We start from the raw sequence: 22,091 nt of genomic DNA on the forward strand, positions 1-22,091 counted from the left end.
ACTCATTTTGCCCACATGCAGTGCCAGGAGATGTGCCGAGCCTGGAGATGCCCTGGGGCTGCCCCCAGCAGGGAGCAGCACTGACACCATCAGCAGCACTGTCTGGTTTTGGGTGCACTCACACTTTCTCAGCTCTGGGACATGTGGGTGGCAGGCAGGAGGTAGAGCCATCACCATCAGTGTGGCCCCTTTCCCTACCCTGTCCCCAATCCCTGTGACCCCAGGGCCAGTGCTGGTCCCATCCTCAGTGACTGCTTCACAGCTGCGAGTATCCCCTGGGCATCTGCTTGGCAGAAGGTTTAACATCTTCCCCACTCCCTGATATTGCACAACGCCAGGCGGGGAGAAAATCCTCCTAATTCCAGGAAATCCCCAAATCCTGGTCATTGTGCTTCAGATACACACAGCAGGGCTGGGCTGTGCCTATTTGTGGTCTTTCTGCACAGTCTCAGCACAAAGCACTGCTCACTGTTCACCCAAAACTAAGTCCTGCTTCACTGCAGTCCCTTTGATGGAGGGTTGTAGTGGGGCTGTACTGGGGCACAGAGAACCCTTGGAGCTGATCCCCAGCCATCACCAATGGGTGCCTGACACAGGTGGCACAGAGGGGTGATGGTGGCACTGGGAGGTGATAGTGCCTCCACCGCCCCAAACCCTTGCAGGGCAGCACGAAGCTGGCATAGAGGTGTGTGAAGGAATAGGGACAGTGGGACAGTGGGACAGAGGGACAGAGGGACAGAGGGACAGGGAAGGTCGGGGGCTGCAGGTGGGAGGCCGGGCTGAAGCTAGGGTAGAAGTGAAAGAGACGGACAGCAGGAGGCAGGACGGAGACAGGAGGCGGGGCGGCAGGAGGCGGGGCGGACGCGTACAAGGCCGCGCGGGCGGCGGCTCCGCGCCCCATTCATCGCGCACGGCATGGCTGGGGGCGGCGGTGCGGAGCGGGTCCGCGTTGGGGCCGCAGCTGCGGGACTGCTGCCGCCTTCCTGCCGCCAGCCCCGCCGCAGGGTAAGCTGCTGTCTCCCTCCCCTTCTCCCCGGGGCTTCCCGGGTCCCGCTCGGTTCCGTCCTCGGTTCCGTCCTCGGTTCCGTCCTCGGTTCCGTCCTCGGTTCCGTCCTCGGTTCCGTCCTCGGTTCCGTCCTCGGTTCCGTCCTCGGTTCCCCTCCCTTTCCCCGTCCCTTACGCCGCGGGCCGTTGCAGGAGAGCCGGGAGCGGCTGTCGGTGTGCAGCAAGCTGTGCTACGCCGTCGGCGGGGCCCCCTACCAGACCACGGGCTGTGCGTTGGGCTTCTTCCTCCAGATCTACCTCCTAGACGTGGCACAGGTACCGGGGCGGGGGGCGGCGGCTCTCGGTCGGGCTCCGTGTGGGGCGGCGGGATCTGGGTCCCGCGGAGGGGAGTCCCGGGAGCGGCCGTCTCTGCCGGGCTCCGCGTTGGGAGCGCCCAGGTCGACGCGTCCCCGCTCCTGAACAGCGAGTTGGGCTGGTGGGACAGCAGCGGGATCTTGGGAGCTCAGCGGGACGGTCCCGGGATTCTGTGCCCTCACAGCTCATCTGTGCCTTTAAGGTCCCTTAAAAGTAGGAGGGGGCCGGCTGTGTCTGGCGGTGATAGGAGGAGGGTGCATAGCTTTAAACTGAAAGAAGGGAGATTTAGGTTAGATATTAAGAAAAAATTCTTTACTCCGAGGGCAGTGAGGTGCTGGTACTGCTGCCCAGACAGATTGTGAGTACCCCGTCCCTGAAGGCATTCAAGGCCAAGTTGGATGGGGCTCTGGGCAGCCTGAGCTGGTGGGGGGCAAGTAGCCCATGGCGGGGGTTGAAACTGAGTGGACTCCAGCCTCAGCCATTCTGTGGTTCTGACTCCTGCAGCTTGACCCATTCTATGCCTCCATCATCCTGTTTGTGGGACGAGCATGGGATGCCATCACAGACCCCATGGTGGGCTTCTTCATCAGCAAGATGCCGTGGACCCGCTTTGGCCGCCTGATGCCATGGTGAGTGCTGCCAGTGTCCCTTCCCTATGTGCTGACTGCCATCAGCTGTGGGTGACCCTTGGATGAGGTTGGCAGGGCAGGATGTGCCCACAGCCTGTCTCATCCAGCAGAGGTGGCAGGTGCTCCAAAAGCCCAGGGTGCTGCCAGTAGCGTTGCTCTGTGCCTGTTATCCCACTGTACCTAAGCTGTCCCTGTGTGTCTCTGGATGTACCCTTGTGCCACTACACCTGGACTGGCTCCAGCCCCCAGGAAGTGCCTTATGCCACACTCAGGTGCTGGGTGCAGACTCCTGTGGCAGTCCCCCATCCTTGGCCAGTGGCAGGGACATGCTGTCTGCAGCCGCAAGGAGGAGGGATGGGGGTGTGCGTGGTGATGTGGGAAGGTGGGATACCAGCTGATGGTCACAAGGATGTGGTGTGAACAGGAAGAGCAGCTGCCACAGCTCCAGGCGTGTGGGTGCTGCCCTTGGGAGCAACGTGCAGAGCAAAGGGAAGTAGGAGGTGTGTGTGTTTGCAGAAACCTTAAAGGGTCTGGGCATGGAATGAGAGGGGATGTCCATCAACACCTGTCCCTGTGCAGGACAGTGAGCACTGCAATCTTCAGGAGCAGGATGCAAGCCATAAGGTGCTAATATCTGAGTGTGGATATGGTGGTGTGTCCCACACCAAAATAACTGGCAGGGTGCTGAAATACAGTGCAGCAAAGGGGGCAGGCACAGGGGGCTGTGGCTGCAGGGACACACTGCTTTCCCCTGCAATTACACCCTCTGCTTCCATGGGTTTCTGTGAATAGCTCTGGGCAGAGGCAGCTGCCTGGTTAAGCCAGGTTCCATGCGTGGCCTGAAATAGCCTCCCTGTAGGCAGTGTGGCGGGTCTGGGGTCTGGAGATTAGCGTGGGGCTGGGCAGGATAGCTGCGCTCAGCTGCAGCTCTGCTCTGTAATCTCAGGGCAGGGGTGGGGATGGAGCTGCTGCATTCCTCAGAATGGCTCTTGCATTGTTAAAATTAGCCGGTGCTTTTGTAGCATGGTGGGCCCCTTGGCTTGCAGGTGTTATTTCTGGCTTCAGGGGAAACTGGCAGCCCCCGGCTGCTGCAGCTCTGCTGCTGCCTCTGTTTCCCTGGGCACAGGGATGGCCCTGGGCTGCTGCCTGCCCCCAACCCCTTGTTATGCTGTGAAGGGATCCTGGGGGTGAATTTCTGCCAGGCTCTGAAGTGCGTGACGTGGGGCTCTGCCTCAAAGCACGGGGCAGATCCTGCTTCCTTTCAGCTCTTTCTTTGGAAGCCCTTCCTGGCATGCTTCCTCCCAGCAGCTCGTCCGCACGCTGTGCTGCTTTCATGCAGCATTTCCCCTCTTTCCGATGACCGAACTTTCCCCTGACGTGGTGGTGATTGCAGTGTCCCGGCTCCGACCTTCCTCCTCCGGGCAGCGGCCGTTTGCAAACGGTTAAACCGCCGGATTGGGAAGCGAGCGGCACAAAGGAACACGCCATCACACACAGCCAATGAGCGCAGCAGCGCGTCACCGCACCGCACCCACGGGGTAACTTCCAGTCATTCGTCCCCGTGGCCGCCGGGGCTCAGCGCCTCGTCCTGGAGGCGGAGGCACCCTGCTGGTCCCGTGGGGCTAATGCTCACCCCGCATGCACTGTGGGTGCTGCAGCCAATGCAGTGTGCTTCTGCCGCGCGTGAAGCTGCAGTGGCCGATTCAAACCTTCCTCAGCTCCACATACGCGTGGCAATGAGGGCGCAGAAGAGGAGTGGCTGTGAGCTGGCTTGCTCCTTCCTCCCCCCGCCGGGGTGACGTCTGTGCGGAAAAATGTGCATGTGCTGCGTCCCATGCAGTGTGTCTGCCTGCTTCATCCATGGAGATACAGTTTCTTAACGCTCTCCGTGACTTAAATTTAACTTTGTGTCCTGTACATCAGCCTGGATGGAAAGATTTGCCTGTCCCCTCATTGCAGACAGCTCTGACCTTGTGTGGCTCTGCCCGGCTCTGCTGGTTTGGTTCCTGAGTGCAGCCCCTATTCAGTGTCTTATGGAGCATAGGGTGCTTGCGAGTCTGCAAGCTAAGTCAGAATGAAGTCAAGGTGCAGTGGGTGGCTTTTCATTGCTGTTTGCCTGTTGGCCAGTTCTGACAGCCAAGTGCCAAGCTCTGTTACTTGAGCAATGCCCCCTCCCTGATCCTGTTGTGCTTTGCGCCCCATGTCCTGCTGCACACTGCAGAGCTGCAGGAAGGAGCAGTTGCTGCTGGCTGGGACTCGCCCTGTTCCTGCCAGCTGAGAGGTGACCCTGGGATGAGGGCTTGGTGCTGGCAGGAGGGGTGGGCAGGGAACTGTGCTCCTGGCTGCTCTGCAGCCCTTGCCAGGAGGAGCAGATTGATGGCATCCTGCTGAGCACGCAGCAGTGCTGCCTGCGGGAAGGGTTGGGGCTGGGAGCCGATGGCAGGAGCAGATCAGTCCCTTCCATTGCAGCAGGGATGCTTGCTCGTGCAGAAGCAGCTTTTTTGTGGAAGTCTGAGTCAGCCTGTTCCCCTCCCTGCTGTGAGAGCTGAGGTACTGCCTGAAGCCCTATGGCACCTAGTCCTGCCCATGTTTTGCAGTAGGGTGGGCCACTTGGGGCAGCTCGGGGTCCCCAGAATCATGTCTGTACAGCAGTGGGGAGAGCTGGGCCAGTGGATTTAAAGTGTGCCTGTAAGTCTGACACTGTGTCATCCCAAAGGATCATCTTCTCTACCCCATTTGCTGTCATCTCCTACTTCCTCATCTGGTTCGTCCCAGACATCTCCAGAGGCCAAGTGATGTGGTATCTCATCTTCTACTGCATCTTCCAGACCCTTGTGACGGTGAGTTGGGCTCTACAGGCTGGGTCAGCGGGGTGGGACAGAGCATGATAACAGGACCTCTGTCCAGGTCCTGCCAACATCCACAGCCCTGAGCCCATTCTCTGGTGCCATTGCAGTGCTTCCATGTGCCCTACTCAGCGCTGACAATGTTCATCAGCAGGGAGCAAAGTGAGCGGGACTCAGCCACTGCCTACCGTAAGTGCTTCCTCCCCTTCCTGCACGGTGCTCAGTTCCTTTGCTGCTGCTCCCTCTGGGGTGTGATCCTCATGCAGGGAGAGGATTGTTTGGTTGCACCCCATCCCTAGGAGTTTTGTTCAGGGTCTGAGCTGCAGCTGGTCCACATCTTTCTGTTCCTCTTTCCTATCTCCTCTGGCACGCATTCCTGTTAAGTCTGAGAGCTGTTCCTCAGTCCTCCCTCCCTCTCTGCTATAAGGCAGACAGCACCGTGACCAGGCATACTCACCTCTCTGTCTTGGTTTCCCAGCAGGTGCTCCCTGCATAGCACAGGGCTTTTTTCTCTGGTTTGGGTGGAGCTGTAGGAGAGAGGTGCTGGCTCACCTCTGCTGCTGACAGGGGGAGCAGAGAGCCCCAAGCTCAGCCCCGCTGCCTCTCCCCAGGTATGACGGTGGAGGTGCTGGGCACTGTGCTGGGCACTGCTATTCAGGGCCAGATCGTGGGCAAGGCAGTTACCCCCTGCATCGAGAACCCCCCCTTCCTGAGTGAGAACAACTTCTCAGCAGCCATAAGGAATGTGAACATGACGCACTACAGCGGCTCGCTGGCAGACACGGTAAACTGAGGGCGCTTGCTGGTCTCTGCTGCCCCCCGGGCAGCACTGGCTGCTGGGATGAGGCCTTCCCTTATTGCTTCCCCTCTCGCACAGAGAAATGCCTACATGGTCGCAGCGGGGGTCATCGGTGGGCTCTACATCCTCTGTGCTGTCATCCTATCAGTGGGCGTGCGAGAGAAGAGAGGTGAGACGGAGAGGGACTGTGATGCATGGGGCTCTTGGAGGAGCTGTGGTCTCATCTGAGGGTCCTGCCCCATAGAAAGGAGTTGAGCTGAGATGGCTCTGCAGAATGGCAGTGCTGTGGGCAGGAGGGCGCAGCATCTCTGGCTCATCTCGCTGCACTGCTATGAGGACTTCTCTCTCTGCACTGCTGGAGATAATGTTCCTCTCACATGGCTTTGGCTGGCTGAGTTTGTGGTGCCAGTTTGGGCATCCCAGTACAAGGTGATATCCAAAGTCCAGTGCTCTGGTCCTGCCCTTCTGCTCTGTACCCAGCTCAGCTTATCCTGGGCAAAACAGTGCCCTTTTGAAACTCGGCTGGGGACCCCTTTCCCCCATTCCTCTTATACCTCCAGCTCCTGTGTGCTGTCCTGCATCAGGTTTGGGTACTTTCCTCGGGGTGCTGTCTGTGGCTCTGACAGTGGGCTCACTCTGCTCCCCAGAGTCCTCTGAGCTGCAGTCAGATGAGCCTGTCTCCTTCTTCCGAGGGCTGAAGCTGGTGATGAACCACGGTGCCTACATCAAGCTCATCACCGGCTTCCTCTTCACTTCACTGGCTTTCATGGTGAGGAGGGCTGAGCTGGAAGATGGGCAAGGGCAAGCTGGAGCCTGGTGGGCCAGGATCAGTGATCTGGAGCAGAGCGGGGGTGTGGATGGAGAGTGGACACTGGCGTCTGTTTGGAGTGCCCAGGGTGTCCTCCCCTGACTGCTGTCTGCTCCCTTTGCAGCTGCTGGAGGGCAATTTCGCCCTGTTCTGCACCTACACCTTGGGCTTCCGCAACGAGTTCCAGAACATCCTCCTGGCCATCATGGTGCGTATGGCTCCACTGGACCCCCCAGGGATGGGATGCACACAATGGCATCCCATGTCTGAGCTGGGGAGCAAGGGAGGTCAGGGGCTGTGGGGACAGTGACCAAAAGTCCCTTGGGAGCAGAGGAGGGAGAAGGAGTCACAAAAGCAGGGTGGGTTGGCAGGAACAGCAAAGCCTTTGTTCCCACATGAAGGCTGCCAGAAATGGAAGAACAGGAGCAGTGGAGGTCTTTTGTCCAAATCTGGCCACTTATCTCCCTTCCCCCTCCTTGAGTAAAGGAGCTTGGTGTTCACTGCCTGGGACAGAGCACAACATCTCCTTGGGAGCCCTATGGGATGGGGAGGTCCAAAGTGCCAAGCCCTGCAGAGCCTGGCTCCTGGCTGCAGCGGGGGTGGATCTGGCTCCTTCCCATGTCCACGGCAGGCGGGTCCTTGGCTGGCTGAAGGGAATGGTACTGGGGTGCTCCGCAATGTCCTTACATGCCTACTTCAGTCTCCGGAGTGGGAGTGGGTGCTTTGTGAAAACCTGGGGTGTTGGGTGAGGGGCTGAGACCGATGGGCAGAACCTGGACAGCCAGTGACACAAGCCCCCTCTTTCCACAGCTGTCAGCCACCCTGACCATCCCCTTCTGGCAGTGGTTCCTCACCCGCTTTGGGAAGAAGACTGCTGTCTACGTGGGCATCTCGGTGAGTGGATGCACAGAGCTGGGTGCCGGGGCCAGCACTGGGGTGGATGGGGCTGAGGGCAGCAGCTGTAGGGCTCTGGGAGACCAACCCAGCTTCTTTGCCCCCACAGTCTGCTGTCCCCTTCCTCATCACGGTGGTTGTCCTGGACAGTAACCTTGTCGTCACCTACATCGTGGCGGTGGCGGCGGGGATCAGCGTGGCAGCTGCCTTCCTCCTGCCCTGGTGAGCGCGGGGCCCTGTGCTGAGAGCAGGGCTGGGCTCCGCAGGGCACTCTGACCCGTGGGGGTCCTGGTGGGAGATGCTCACCCGTCTCCACGCAGGTCCATGCTGCCGGATGTCATAGATGACTTCAAGCTGCAGCACCCCGAATCCCGCGGCCACGAAGCCATCTTCTTCTCCTTCTACGTCTTCTTTACCAAGTTCACCTCTGGGGTATCCCTGGGCATCTCCACGCTCAGCCTGGAGTGAGTGTAGTGGGGATGGCAGCGGGGTGCAGCCCAGCTGTGGTTCTCCCATCTCTGACATGTGCGTGTCTGCAGCTTTGCGGGGTACCAAACGCGGGGCTGCTCCCAGCCCAGCGAGGTGAACATCACCCTGAAGCTGCTGGTGTCGGCCGTGCCTGTGGGGCTGATCCTGCTGGGCCTGCTGCTCTTCAAGCTGTACCCCATCGACGAGGAGAAGCGCAGGGAGAACAAGAAGGCCCTGCAGGACCTGAGGTGGGTGTGGGCCCATGCCCAGAGGCAGCCGTGTCGCGTGCCAGGGCTGTGGGGGCGGTCAGGCCTGGGCTCGTCAGGCAGCACTGGGACACGTCTGGGAGCTGTGGGTGGCAGTGAGGAGCAGTGGTTCTGCCAATCCTGGCTGCCAGAATGGTGGTGTGAAGCTTGGAGATTGGCACGGAACCTGCCCTGGTTGCTAAAGAGCCGGGCTGGGTCTGCACGTGGTGGCCCTGGGGCTGCGGGGTTCCCTACTGGCTGCAGCAGCCCTGGGATGGAGGTGGGCTTTGCTTCACACCTTCTTCCCCCCGCAGGGAGGAGAGCAACAGCAGCTCAGAGTCGGACTCCACAGAGCTGGCCAACATTGTGTGACCTGCAGCACGGTGGGGCCGGGGACCGCGGGCTGCCCGTAGTGTACATTACACAGATGGACCCGCGGAGCTGAAGCCGTTCCCCGGCTCTGGGGAGCACAGCCCCCTTCCCACGGCAGGGCCGGGCCATGGGTAGTGTACATTACACTGTGACTGTGCCAAGGGCAGCTCACTGCTGCACTCTGTACATACGACACTAAGTCAGGAAGCTGTTCTGTTTGTTTTGTTGGGTCTTTTATATAGATAATTAACTTAATGATGTAAATATTAATCTTTGCTATTTGTATATAATGAACTGGAACTGAATTTGAGGACCTGTTAGTACTGACTCACATGAAAGTGGGGGAACTGTGAGTGGCACTCATGGCTGTACCCCACAGCCCCAGCTCCTTGCACAGTGCCTGCGCTGCAGCAGCCCAACAAAGGCACCATTATTTTCTCTCTTTCAAGGGGGGGGAAAGTGGAGGGAGGAATGACACCGAGGTGCTGCTGGGGGAGAGCGCGAGCACCGTGCTGGAAACAGGAACAGCAGCTGCCAAGCAGGGGGAAATGGAATGCGATGGCGGGTGACACTCAACACTTCTTCTCCAGGCAGAGCTCTTTGCAAGTGCTGATCTGTGCAGATATTTATACTGTGCGCTCATGTTCGCCTCTCCTATGAGAGCTCTGCTCCCTGAGAGCACGGTGCGCCTGGGGCAGGGGCTGCAGCCTGGGGCAGGGGCTGCAGCCTGGGGCAGCAGGGCTGTGCAGCTCTGTGCTGTTCCCAGAGCACTGTGCTGGGGCTGCCATTTGAAGCATGTTTGTCAAACAAACTGAGACAGGTCAAAGCCAAGTCCCTTATGTACAGAGGGCTCACTTTTGTTCCGCTTCTAGCTATAAAGGCTAGGAATGAGGATGGAGCCTTAAAAAATAGGAAGGAGAACACGGGTTGGGGGGTGCCATGCGCTCCCAGTGCTGCTCGGGCCCAGTAGAAGCACGGCGACCTCAGCAGGGGAAGACGAGCTGAGCTGCCCATTGGTGCTGCACGGGGCTGTGAAATCGCTGCTGCCTTTTCTTTCTCAGATTTCGGACATAAAACCGTGGCATTTCACTCCCTGCCTCTGTGTGGTTCGTAGGAGGTTCCATTCGTCTCTGCGTGCAGCTGAAGGGGCTAAAAGCACCGTCAGCCTGAGCCCGTGCCCGGCCATTCCTTGCTAAGTGCACCTCTTCGATTTGGGGCGCTTAAGAAAGGAGACGGGGGGAAATGAGCGCAGGAACTGAGGCACCGCCCGGGCTGAGCTCCAGCACCGCACTGAAGGCCGCGTCGTGCAGCGGCGATGACGGCGTGCAGAAGCGCTCCGACGCGGGGAGGTGACCCCGGAGCGACTGCGCTGCGGTGACCGAGGGAGGTCACGCTCCTTCTGCAAACAGCCGCGCGCACAAAGGCTGCCGCCGCGTTTCGGTGGGCTGCTGTTAATGATTTGCGGACCTGCCAACACCCCTAGTGGCGGAGCGCAGCTCCCGGTCGCTCTGCCCCAGCACGAGACGCCGGAAGGGCGCGGGGCGTCGGCACAGACCGGCACCAGGGGGCAGCACAGCCGCTGTCGTTCCGGGCCGCGCCGCGCCCGCCGCAACCGCGGCCTCGAGACTCCGCCCCGAACGGAAGCCCCGCCCCCCAAATGAAGCCCCTCCCTGTTGGGGCTCCGCCCCCCTCGCATCCAATCGCAAGCCGCCGACGCCCGAGGCTCCTCCCTTCCCCGCGCGCCGCGCCGGGCCGTGCGCACTTCCGGTGCGCGGGGCGGGGGCCGGAAGCGGCGGGTGCGGGGGGTGCTGGGCGGCGGCGGCGGCGGCGGGGTAGCGGGAGGTGAGTGTGGCGGATCGGCAGTGCCGCCTTAGGCGGGATCGCGGGGTGCTGCGGGCCGGGCGCCCTGCGGGGCGTGGCGGGCGCAGGGCAGCGCTCTCTCGGCCGCGGCGGCGCTGTATCGCCGGTGGGGGCGGGCGGCCGCGGCGGGGATCCGCGCGGCTCTCCGGCTGCCCCCTGCGGCGGACCTCGGCCGTCCCGCGCTGCCCTCGGCCCCGACGCGCTGCTCGCGGGGGGCGCGGGGCGGGGCTCGGCGCGGGCGCTGCTCCTCAGTACTGCGGGACGCCGCACCGCCGCGCCCCTCCTTTCCCCTCTCCTCTCCTCGGCGCTCCCTGCCCAGCGCGGAGCCTTCCCCGCGTCCCCGGGGAGTTCGGGGCACCACGGGTGCCCCCGTCCCGTGACGCGTCCCGTCTAAATGAGCTCGGGAGAATTTGTTATTTGGGAGAGTTCGGATCGGCTCCAGGTGAATTCCTTGAGGCGGTTTTGGTCTCCCGGACGCGGCAGATCGCAGCCGCCAGCAGTGGGCACCCGGGCTTCGGCGCTGCCAACAGGTGCTGCTCTGTGGCCGCGGGGAGCTCCGTGCTCGTCGCCTACCGGCGGGCTGTGCCCTGCGGCGCCGCAAAGAGCGCCTTCCTTTCTGAGCTGAACTGTTCTAGGAAAAAAAATTATTTGGTCTTTTGGAAGATATAAACGCTGGAAGTCATCTGGCAGCCGATCCCCTGAGATATGCCAGTGTCAGCCCAGAATAAGCTGTGGTATGTTCCTAATTTAGTTCTCCCATCTTTACGTCTCTGCCTGCAGAGCAGGAAGTAGCTGATGCAAACGTTGTGTTGCTGACAGCGTTCCGTTGTGCTGCACCGAGGCGTGGGCTGGGCTCTGTTCTGGAGCTGCAGTTTGTGGCTCCATCAGACCGGGGCTGTGGCACTTTGGTGTCTGCTGTTCCTCTGAGCGCCCGCTGGATGCTGGGGGATGCGCTGACCCTGGGGTGGTCTCTAAACAGGAAACTCCTCTTCAGGGTTTGTGGTGTAGGATTGGCTGTGTTGTTTTTACAAAAAAAAACCCTCATCCCTTTATTGCTCCAGTTGGTTTATAAAGCGGTCTTGTTGTTGATGAAAGCTTGCATGCTGTGCGGTGTGCTCAAACCTATGGTCCCAAGCCTGCGAGGAAGTAAAGATTAGCTAATAAAGTAATCAAACGTGCTGTGCAGATTAATGGATGTTCTGCACCAGGGTGAAATGCACAAGTGTTTGCTGCGAGCCCATAGCTTCCGCTCCATTGGTAATCAAAGTTCAATTGAATTTAAACAAGACATGGATTGAAGGCCTGCATTGCAGCCCCAGCAGGAAGGGCTTCAGCTGAACTCTGCTGCCGTCGCTGCCCTGCATGGCACAGCTCCCAAGCCTTTCCCTTTTCTGGGCACGGAACAGCACAGAGCAGAAATGACTCAGATGCGATTGGTGTCTCAGCTTCCTCTTTGAGGAAGGCTGGTGAGATCCCGCTGTGCATTTTGAGAGCTGTAAAGTCAGTTCGTCACTTACTGACAAGTTCCTCTGCATTCCCAACGGCCAGTAGTTAAATTGCTGTTCAGGTGCTGCCCAGGCAGGTCTACTTGTGATCTTTCTTTCCCCTCAGTAGACGTTGCCTTCTCTGAATTGCACGTTCTGACTACTGATATCAGTTAGGCTCTTGTCTGTGGAGCTGAACCTTTTTATTTTATCCACGCTGGGTTTGTAGATCAAAAGAGCATCTACAGAGCACAGTGAGGGTGAGCCAGGATGTGTGAGGAGTGATGGTGTAGCTGCCTGCTCTGGCACTTGTGCTGCCTGCACATAGCTCTGACCTCCCAGCCCCTTTACCAAATGACTCCTCTTCCAAGTTGTTTTAATGATGCCCACTAAAGAAATGGAAGTGATTTTACCATCTGCTAGGCAGTACCAGGTCTGCAAAGCTGGCACTAAGTGCTGTGGGCTCATGGCCTCCATCAGGAGACGCAGCTGAGGTGCAGGACAGATGTGCCTAATGGCAGGAACCAGGACTTCGAGGAACACTTTTTCTAAGGGGCCTTAATCCCAACAGAATATCTTGCATTTACACTCTACGTTCTGTGCAACAGTGCATTTTATTGCTGGGGCAGGAAGCTGCTCTCCATCTGGACTTACTCGTTGTAATCCCCATTTGAATTGCAGTTTGAGACTGGGTAATGGGGCTGATCAGATTAGAGCCTGGCGTGGAATGTGGTGGGGATCAGTGGTGCAGAATAGCAGCTTTGTGCACCCAGCACTCCATGAACCTGTTGTCCTTCCTGATGCCCCTGTGTTGTGTGCCTGTGTCCTCCTGTGCTCTCAAGGCACGGGAGAGCTTCCTGTGACTTTTCTGGGGAAAAAAGCTCCTCTTTAAGCTTGCAAGAGGGGAGAGGCCTTGCTGCTGTCTGCACTCCAACTTGTAGATGTGAACCCAGTTCTGGATGCGTCCTGCTGCAGCAGGGTGCTGATGGTCCAGCGGTCAGGATTTCTGCATCATACCGAGTTAAGAAAAGAAGTATTCATTACTGCCAGCTATATGGGTGACCGCCCACAAGTTTCAGCGTCTCTAAATTTGATGCATCTGGAAGCCCTCCAGAGGCTGCTGTCCAGTTTGATGCAGAGCAGCCACCCTGGCTCGCTGCTGTATGGGGCAGAACGCTGCTGTCTTCCTCTTGGAGCTCACTGCTGCAGCAGGCAGGCAGCTGAGGGGTGAGAATGGCCACATTTGGTCTGCGACCAAAGCTTGTGAGCAGAAGCAAAGCAGAACTGCAGATCTGGGCTCTGAGGATCTGGTCTCAGTTGGCGAGCGCAGTTGGATAGCACTGCCTTCCTGTTGGGCTGGGGAGAGCCTTCCTAGGCAGGGCTGCGCTTTTGCAGGCTGCTGCAGACAGAAGGAAGCCTATTCTGGCCACAGTAGTGATTCACATTGTAAAATATTTCGACAGAGTGGTGATAAGATAAAAACACAGTTGGTGAATTGCTATTCCCTCCCTGCATTCCCTGGGCATTAGTGTGCTCTGAGGGTGACTTGCTATGCTCCTTCATGCAGAGTCTTTATGAAGCAGAAATTAATGGAAAGTTTATATTACACTTCAGACTTTTCCAGATGAGACGCCTCAGATAATTTATGTGCCTAAGTCACTTTTCTGTGCAATGCTTGCAGAGTAGATGCTGCAGTTCAGATGCCAAAGCCTTTGGTGGGAGCACAAACAGGGGCACATTGTTGTGGAAGCAGCTCTGCCATCTCAGCAGTTGCAGCTGCTCGCCTCAGTGCTGCCAGGGCAGCTCGTGCCACACGCTGACGCTGTGCAGCAGCGATGCAGGAGCTGTAAGTGCTCTGTGGAGGCATTCAGGGCTCTGGGGGGTCCCTGTGGATGCATTTGTAGAATTGAAACCCCGAGAAGCTACAAACTCCTCGTGGTAAGCAGTCATGCTTGATTTGATTTGCTGTGAATGGGACTTTGGCCAATAACCAGCTGCACTGAGATTCTGCACAGACCTTTGCTTTATTGGGTGGTGTCAGTGCAAGGTTAGAAGGTGTAAGCTTTAATATCCTTATAAGGTTAACAGGCTTGTGCAGTGGAACAGGAACAATATAGCCATTAAGGAGTGACTGTGGCAATATAAAGCAGCCATGTGCATGGCCATTGCATAATCCGAACATCCCTGCTGATGTGAAAGTCTGTCTGTCGCTGGGATGCAGCGCTGGGTAGAAATTCTTCTGGAGCTGGGGGGATTTGTATCACAGAATCACAGGCTGCTGCTAAGCCCTTTCCAGCACTAACTGTAGAATTTTGTACCGTCAGAGGATGTGAATAACTGTGGTCTGTCTGTGCAGGCTGAGGACATCGCAGCTATGGAGCGGCTGGTGGAACGGCTGGAGAGGGCTGTGGAGCGCCTGGAGACGGTGTGCCAAGGGACTGGCATGTGTGGAGATGGCTCTTCCCCAGGTGAGTCTCATGGCTGCCAGAGCACCCGCTGAGCATCAGCACAGCGCCAGGCCTCGGTGGGATGTGCTGCAGAGCGGGTGGTGCCCATGGGGTGCATGCAGGGGCTGCTGCAGAAGCTGTGGGTGTGAGAGGAAGCGAGTTTCATGGGGGTTACTGCGCAAGTGCAGAGAGCCTGTGGTTACCATATGGCCCCGACAGCAGCTTCCTGTGGCTGCAGCACTTCCCTTGCCTGTGCCCAGCGGCATGTTGGGCTGCACCCACTGCCTTCGCTCAGTGCAACTTCGAAAAGTTCAGCTGAAGTGGGTGGAAATGCAGCAGCTGTGGGTGCTCTGTGTGCCATGTGCTGATATCTGTGCTGTTCTCTGCAGGAGTGGCTCAGTACGTGCAGGCTTTTGATGCCATTCTGTCTGGCCCAGTAGCTGAATACATCAACATCAGCAAAGAAGTTGGTGGGGATGTGCAGAAGCATGTAAGGAATCATTTTCTCCTTCCTCTGTTACTTAGCACTGTGTTGTCAGATGTTAGTCATCCCTGAGGATTCGAGACAGGTGTCCAGATAACCTCTGGTGGATTGTCACTCATGTGCAAGGTGAATAAAATACTGTTTGAACTCTCTGGGTGCTGAGTACGTAGCTCTCCTCACAGGCCTTGGTCTATGCTTGTAGGATACCTGTGCGTTGCCTACCCAGAGAGCTGCTTAGTTCTCATCAGCTTTCCCTGAAGATAGTTGTCTCCAAGGATGTGTTATCAAATTGAAGAACAGATTATGCATGCCTTCACAATCAGAAGAAAGGCAGAAGGATGATCTGGCCTAGGCTACAACATGATTTTTGTGTGTGGAGAAAATTATGGCAGCTCTATGGACCACTAGGTTGCTAATACCTTATCTTATCTCCTTATGTTTTCCAGTGTTTAGGACAGCATAACTGCCTTGTAAACTAGAAGGAAGGGGCAATGTGAGCTCAAACGACTGGCAGTGTTATGCTGGAGAGAATGAAAGCTCTCTCATGTTTCTCTTTATTCTCAGGCTGAAATGGTTCATGCAGGTTTGATGACTGAAAGGTCTCTTCTGGTGACAGCATCTCAACATCAGCAGCCATCAGAGGTAAGCCTGGCAAATCACACCTTGTGTGCCCTTACCTGAGAGCACAGGATGCCTGCAGTTGTAGGGAAAGCTGGGACATTCCAGTTCCTCTGAAAGAGGAACCAGAGGAGGACTGGAGACTCTTGGATCAATAAGGCAGGAGTTGTTGAAGGTGTGAACTGTTGTGGATGCTCACCCAGAACTGGGCAGAATTCTGAAGGCCGATTTGTGGAGCTACAGAACTGGCATTTTGCAGAGAGGAAAGCAATAAGCTCTCCGTAGCTGTCAGAGCAGCACGTGGATATCATCTCTCTGCTTCTGCCCCTCTCAGGTTTCACCTGGCACCAGCACTGTGGCAATCACTGTTCCCCAAGATGCAAACCAGACAAGAGCTGTAGTGGGATCTCAGTAGTGTGCTTTTCATTATGTAATGCTTCAGGCATTAAACTCCTTCTGAAGTAGAACAGACACTTGTCTCTCTTGGATGTTTTCTGAATAAAAGCTTGGCTTTTAGGATTGATTTCTCCTTAGCAAGTAATTTAACACTTTTCTCTAGACTGCTAGCTCTCAGGAGGATGCATGACTGAGAATTTGATTCTGAGTGCATTGGCTTTTCCTTTCTGGGAACTGTTTTTCCCGAGCAACAGGATCCCACCTTGCTTTTCTTTGCAGTTGTTATCTGGCTCAATCATAGCTTCTTCTGTTACATTGTGATAACTGTGATACTTTTCTAGTCACTGTAAAATGTAACTGAAAATGTGTAATTGACTGTTCTACTCTGACCTCAGAGGTCTTGTAAGCACTTGCTTTCAGTGCTCCAGAGGAACAGCATACAGAAACTCCTTACCATTCAAGTATTGAAGGCTGGGATTGACTTGAGAAGTAACTTGAATTCTGAAGTTGATAGGATGAGTTGAGAATCTTATGTGACTCCTATTGTAATGCAGGCCATAAATCTCAAACTGCAAAAGCCTGCATAGCACCTTTCTTTAAGGGTTTTTGAAAGAGAAGAAACATCTGACAAACTGTCTTAGAACAGAAGTGCACTGGAAAGGCAAATGCTATTTCTGTCCTTGTTACTAACAAGCTTTGTCAGTGTTTCTTGGATTGCATATGAGTCACAGTTCTTGGCGTACTCCCATAGTACCAATCCAGTGGGGAACAATGACTTCAGCCCTGGAGAAGCTGGGCTGTGGGATCACGCTCAGCTCGTGGGGAGGGCCAAACCTGGGCAGGGGCTGTAGCCACAGCTTAGGCCCATTAGTCTTCTTCTGAATGAGTGTCATCTCAGCAGAGCCATTCACAAAGGCATGCAACTCTTCCAGAACAGCACCAATGTTCTCAATTGTTATTGTCCCTCTTGCCTTGCAGAATGTGTTTTCGACGCTTCTGAAACCGATTTCAGAGCAAATCCAGATGGTGCAGAATTTAAGGGAGAAGAACCGAGGCAGCAAACAGTTCAATCACTTATCGGCAGTCAGTGAGAGCATCCCAGCCCTGGGCTGGGTGGCCATGGTAAGAAATGCGGTGGGAAGTGGGCTGGTGGAAAGAGCTTGGCTGCTTGGTGAGCCAGCTGCCTCAGCTGCTTCATACCAAGATGTTCATTCTTCTTTAGTCTCCAAAGCCTGGTCCTTATGTAAAGGAAATGACTGATGCTGCCATGTTTTATACCAACCGTATCCTTAAGGAGTACAAGGATGTGTAAGTTCATCTTTTCTCTTGAAAGCATCTCTGAAAATCTCAGGGCGTGCAGGGGCTGTTTCAGTAGCTAACAAAGCTACCTTGATCTTTAATTCATTCTTCTTTTTTAAAGGTGGGGTGTATTTATAAAACCTCACCTAGCTGTTCATTCCTAATCTTCCTAGTTGGGATTCCTTGCATTCAGATTGCAACTGGACTCTCTGGCAATGCATTGTCCTGCTGTTCTTGTCTCAGCATTATCTGGTGGCTGGACTGTTTCCCAGGGAATAAGTCTTGTCTTGGGTATGGGTCTTGTTATAGTCATCGGACCCCTCAATTTAAATGGGTTACAGTGCAGAGCAGGCCTGCAGCCTTTGGCCTGCAAGTGCAAGATGAATACTGAGGCTAGAACTTAGTGCTGGAGATGTGAGACTGCAGTGCTGGTCCAGCTGAGGCAGATATGTAATGATTTGTCTCTAGTCCTTGAGTTGTGATAGCACATGCACCTGCTGCCTCCGCATGATCTCCTTGTATCCTCAGAGATAAAAAGCAAGTGGACTGGGTGAAGGCTTACCTGCGTATCTGGACAGAGCTGCAGGCCTATATCAAAGAGTATCACACCACGGGGCTGACTTGGAGCAAAACGGTAACTGCTGAGGCCTGCAGGGGCCTCTTCTAAGAGTATTGCATGATTATTGCAGCAGGCATGAGTTTGTGTGATCACCTTTCCTCGTGCCGGCCTCTTACAGGGTCCTGTGGCAACAGAAGGGGCCAAAGCACCATCCATGCCCCCCACTGGAGCAGCACCGCCTCCCCCCGGCCCTCCTCCCCCCCCTGCTCCTTCCCAACCCAGCTCTGGTGCAGACGACTCTGCAACCCGATCTGCACTCTTCGCCCAGATCAATCGGGGAGAGGGCATCACATCGGGTAAGTGGCAGCAGCAAGCAAGTTGGGGGGAGAGGGACAGCCACAAGCGAGAATACTGTGCTGAGTAGCCTACAGGACTGGCTTTTTGCTGCTATCCCTGACTATACCTGCTTTTAGAAAGCAGACTCCTCAAAACAAAAGAGCATCTGGTCTGAGAGTGAGGCTGGCAGCCAAGAGCAGCCCTGAGGCAATTCACAAGGACAAAGGAAGTCTGTCTGAGTTGGTATTCTCAGCCTCATCTGTCAGGTATAGGCAGAGATTAATTGCTAGCTGGGGTGGAGATGGGGAGCTCTTTGGTTGCATGCCCTTCTCAAGTACAAAAGATGTGATTTCATACTTGTTCATATCTGCACAAAACTTACCCTTTTTGTATGTTACCTGGTTAACATATTCAGGATTGATGGAACAAAGGTAAGGTGCTTGGCTCAAGGGTTTTTCCAGCTACAGAGCAGAACAGTGAGGGCCTCCTGGTTCTGCAGTACATCTTCACTAGTATTGCTTGCATCAGTGTTTCTGGCTTCCTCTTTCACTTGCTTACCGTTTGTGCTTAGGCCCAACCTCAGGAACTACTTTCATTCTGAAAAAATGTTATTGTGTTGATCACTGATGTCTGGTGTTTGTGAAACTGCATTACTGGAGGAGAGCTGGAGTTCAGGCTGTATTTCTTTTGCAGGCTTAAGACATGTTTCAGATGATATGAAGACCCACAAGAATCCAGCACTGAAGAACCAAGGAGGTCCTATAAGAAGTGGACCCAAGCCTTTCACTTCTCCCAAACCAGCTTGTAGTGTTAATCCCTCTCAAAAAGCCTCTCCAAAGCAACCTGCATTGCTAGAATTAGAAGGGAAAAAGTGGAGAGTGGTGAGTGTCTGGCATCATTGTGAGGGTTGGTGGGATGGGAACTTTGCAGCAGGGAAGTGAGTCTCCTTTCTTGTAAGAGGCATTAGCCTGATACATGCAGTTTGCTTTTAAAGGAACTCCACTGTCATGCTGTGCATGCTGATAAGTTGGTCTGCATTCTAAAAATAAGGTGCATTTTCCCCGCCTTTCCAGGAAAACCAGGAAAATGCCACTAACCTGGTAATCAGTGACACAGAACTGAAGCAGGTAGCATATGTTTTCAAGTGCACAAATAGTACACTCCAAATCAAAGGCAAGATCAATTCCATCACCCTTGGTAAGTAGAGCAACCCTGAAAACTGTATTTTTGCATGCTGCTTTCTTTGCAGAAGGTTACATCTCTAAAACCTTTCTGTGAGCTACCCTGTCTTGTCTTTACAGATAACTGCAAGAAGCTAGGTCTGGTGTTTGATGATGTGGTGGGCATCGTAGAGATAATAAACAGCAGGGACATCAAAGTTCAGGTGAGTGTCTATGCCCTGCTCTGCCTGCAGTGTGACTGCTGCACAGGGTGCCAATAGCATTAGCTTCTGGGAGAAGCTGGATTTCTGGAATAATAATAGGCACCTGTGAAAAGATTGAAAAAGCACCCGTCCTATTGCTCTGCAGCTGAGGTTCCCCCATCTTCAGGAAAGGGCTGAACTGTGCCTCACTGAGCTGCTTCAGGGACTTAGATAAAAGTCTACATGAAGTAGGCAACAGGGTCAGCATGCCAAAGTAGGAGGTCAGCAGTAGAATCTACTCTGATGCCAGTTTTGATGTTGGATTTGGGGCGAGCAGCTTGCCCAGTCTTCCATTTAGTTTAGTTGTAAAGAGATCAGAACAAGAAATAACCTTAAATTTTTTGCCAGTAGTGGAAGTACTTGAGTTCAGTGTGTCTGTGGAGGTGCAGTGGGAGTCAAACCTTTCCCTTGATGGCAAGTGCCAAGAACATGGCTGTCCAGCTCAAGCTCATATTCCTCAATTGCTCCTTTGATCGCTCAATAGGTAATGGGTAAAGTGCCAACGATCTCCATCAACAAAACAGATGGTTGCCACGTGTATCTGAGCAAGAACTCCCTAGACTGCGAAATCGTCAGTGCCAAGTCATCAGAGATGAATGTCCTTATTCCCACCGAGGGTGGTGACTTTGTAAGTGTTATTTTTGACATCGGTTGTGGAAGTCTGCTAGAGGAGGGGTAAGGCACGATTCTTGCTCTGAGGCCCACAGGTCTGGAGAGACAATTCTGGAGTTGCCATTTTAATGCTAGGCTTGGAGGTTGTGAATGACAATTAGATGCTAAAATCAGCAAATTGGGTTGTTTCTCTTTACAGTGACTGTTTTGTGAGATCTGCTTCTTCCTCAGGATCTTGGGGGGACAGAACAGGAGGTGTTTATTGGTACAAGAGGGAACGTAACACATATATTAAAAAAAAAACAAGTTCCTAAAACAATGGGAGTAGTTACAAGACTTAGTCATAAACAGAGATTCATGACAACAGATTTCTGTTTTTACTCTCCAGACTGAATTCCCTGTCCCAGAACAGTTCAAGACAGTGTGGAACGGTCAGAAGCTGGTCACCACTGTGACAGAAATTGCTGGCTAAGCAGAACGGCTCCAAGGCTCATGCCCTCCCCTGGCTCTGCTGTGGGACAAATCTGCTTTCAGATGATTCTCTTAGATTTCTTGTACCTTTCTGCTCTCAAACTGCTTTTCTACCCGAGAGACACGGCTACCTGCCATCACTGAAATACCTCTGGCTGGGATTTGGTATAGGTGACGGGTCAGGTATTGTCCACATCTATTAGCAGGAAGGTTTATTTTTCCCCTCCCTTGTCTGATCTAACTGCACCAATTGATCATGTCAGATTTTGGGTGAACTTCAAAGCCAGTACTGGCAGTTGGCTTTCAGAGTGTTGTTTGGTTGTTTGGTTTCTTTTTTTTTTTTCTCTGTATTGCCTTCAAGCAAATTGATCATGTGAGAGGAGTGTTGTTCCCTTTTTAACGAATAATGTCTGTTGGGGTCCAGAAGTACAGAGTTGCTATTGCAGATATCTGAAGAAGGTCCTGGAAGCTGTCAATTCCAGCTCTTTATACTAACCAATGGCATTACAGGACTTGGGAATGGCTTTGTTGGACCAAAGGCTGAGGACTTGGGACCATAGCATTCCACCCTGATTTCCCTTTCATCATTCCTATTAGGTCAGTGTGTTTCTGATTGTGCCATGACAGGAGGCTATTAATCAGTGCCACAGGAAGACTGCGAAGGGCTTACTGCGTTTTTCCCCTCCAGCAGTCTTGCTGGTAATTTGGAGCTGAGCATCTCTTCTCATGAGCCCTCCACCTTCTCAAGGGAGTCTTTGTTTCAGGGCTTCCTGCTCTGAGCAGCTGAACTCAGGTTCAGTCTTCCAAGACAGTTCTGAACCTGTTCCCTCCTGCAGGGGAAAGGTCTCCTTCATTCCAGGGTCAGTAGTGCAGTATTGTGAATTACCCAAGTGGGATCAAATCAATTTATTGCTCTCTTCCTCATCTGCAATCAGTCACCATAGATGAATCTTCTCAGACTCCCCTTTCCCCTGTTGCTTGGCTTTTTATTTTGATGGAAGCTTGTAGCCTCTGTTCTGTAGCACTGGAACAGAGAGGGCTGCAGCTAAGACACAGTACTGTATTGACCCATAAAGGGAGCTGCACATGCTTTGACCTTCATTTTTCCAATGCCTCGGGTGGCATAAGCATATCTTAAATGCATTTCCTCTGTAAAGTGTCAATGTTTCTTTCTCTAGGACAAAACTTACAAAAATATGCAATTTTTTATTTTAAGACTGTCCTGTGACTTGTACTCGTCTTCTCCTGAGGCTTGTGGAAAAAAAACCTTTCTTATGTATGTAAGATTATACAGAAGATAGAATAAAGTTAATGCCAACTTGCTCATTACAGTGCCTCTTGTTTCTGCTTCGTGGAGGCACACGGGAACTCAGGCAGGACAAGATACCCCTTGCTGCCCGACCCTTTCTAGGTTGCACAGAGGATGACTCACACAACAGGGAATTCAGGACTTCCCTCAACTCCCTTTGTATCAACTTGACAGTGGCCTTCAAATCACACCCTGGATTTTTGGTTTTTTTTTAGGTTAGATTCAAGTTCTTTATTGATTTCAGTTGCTGTTCCAAAGTATCTAAAACAAGCCATTAGTTGAAAATGGTTCAAGCTGTTAATACCCACTTAATTAAAAACCCTCATTTTTCCTTAGAACCTTCTAAATGTGGTCTTTTTCCCCCCACAGTGAA

The 22,091-nt window shown here is 54.1% G+C and overlaps 2 protein-coding genes across 4 annotated transcripts; both read left to right on the plus strand.

Moving 5' to 3' along the window:
• The first annotated feature begins 851 nt into the window (after positions 1 to 851).
• Positions 852 to 9,509, plus strand: MFSD2A (MFSD2 lysolipid transporter A, lysophospholipid). Of its 2 annotated transcripts, none has more exons than XM_090123901.1 (14): positions 852 to 1,005; positions 1,198 to 1,320; positions 1,864 to 1,988; positions 4,705 to 4,828; positions 4,945 to 5,023; positions 5,446 to 5,618; positions 5,712 to 5,802; positions 6,281 to 6,402; positions 6,566 to 6,649; positions 7,252 to 7,335; positions 7,445 to 7,557; positions 7,656 to 7,799; positions 7,875 to 8,051; positions 8,870 to 9,509. In XM_090123901.1, exons 1-14 carry the CDS (start codon positions 916 to 918, stop codon positions 9,078 to 9,080), a joined length of 1,740 nt encoding a protein of 579 aa, XP_089980027.1. In that variant the 5' UTR covers positions 852 to 915; the 3' UTR covers positions 9,081 to 9,509. The 2 variants fall into 2 exon arrangements, with proteins under 2 accessions (XP_089980027.1, XP_031450587.1); XM_031594727.2 differs by lacking the exon at positions 8,870 to 9,509 and adding an exon at positions 8,363 to 8,627 and having other exon boundaries at positions 860 to 1,005.
• Positions 9,510 to 10,163: 654 nt separating this feature from the next.
• Positions 10,164 to 21,738, plus strand: CAP1 (cyclase associated actin cytoskeleton regulatory protein 1). Of its 2 annotated transcripts, none has more exons than XM_031594723.2 (13): positions 10,164 to 10,262; positions 14,121 to 14,232; positions 14,601 to 14,701; positions 15,260 to 15,337; positions 16,688 to 16,831; positions 16,932 to 17,017; positions 17,537 to 17,642; positions 17,746 to 17,923; positions 18,597 to 18,784; positions 18,977 to 19,100; positions 19,205 to 19,287; positions 19,811 to 19,954; positions 20,327 to 21,738. In XM_031594723.2, the coding sequence occupies exons 2-13, from the start codon at positions 14,139 to 14,141 to the stop codon at positions 20,408 to 20,410; spliced, it is 1,410 nt and encodes a 469-aa protein (XP_031450583.1). In that variant the 5' UTR covers positions 10,164 to 10,262; positions 14,121 to 14,138; the 3' UTR covers positions 20,411 to 21,738. The 2 variants fall into 2 exon arrangements, with proteins under 2 accessions (XP_031450583.1, XP_089979917.1); XM_090123791.1 differs by lacking the exon at positions 10,164 to 10,262 and adding an exon at positions 13,971 to 13,991.
• The last annotated feature ends 353 nt before the right edge of the window (positions 21,739 to 22,091 follow it).

The sequence above is a fragment of the Phasianus colchicus genome, chromosome 24 (genome assembly GCF_987193195.1).
Source record: "Phasianus colchicus chromosome 24, bPhaCol1.hap1.1, whole genome shotgun sequence".
Taxonomy (NCBI): domain Eukaryota; kingdom Metazoa; phylum Chordata; class Aves; order Galliformes; family Phasianidae; genus Phasianus; species Phasianus colchicus.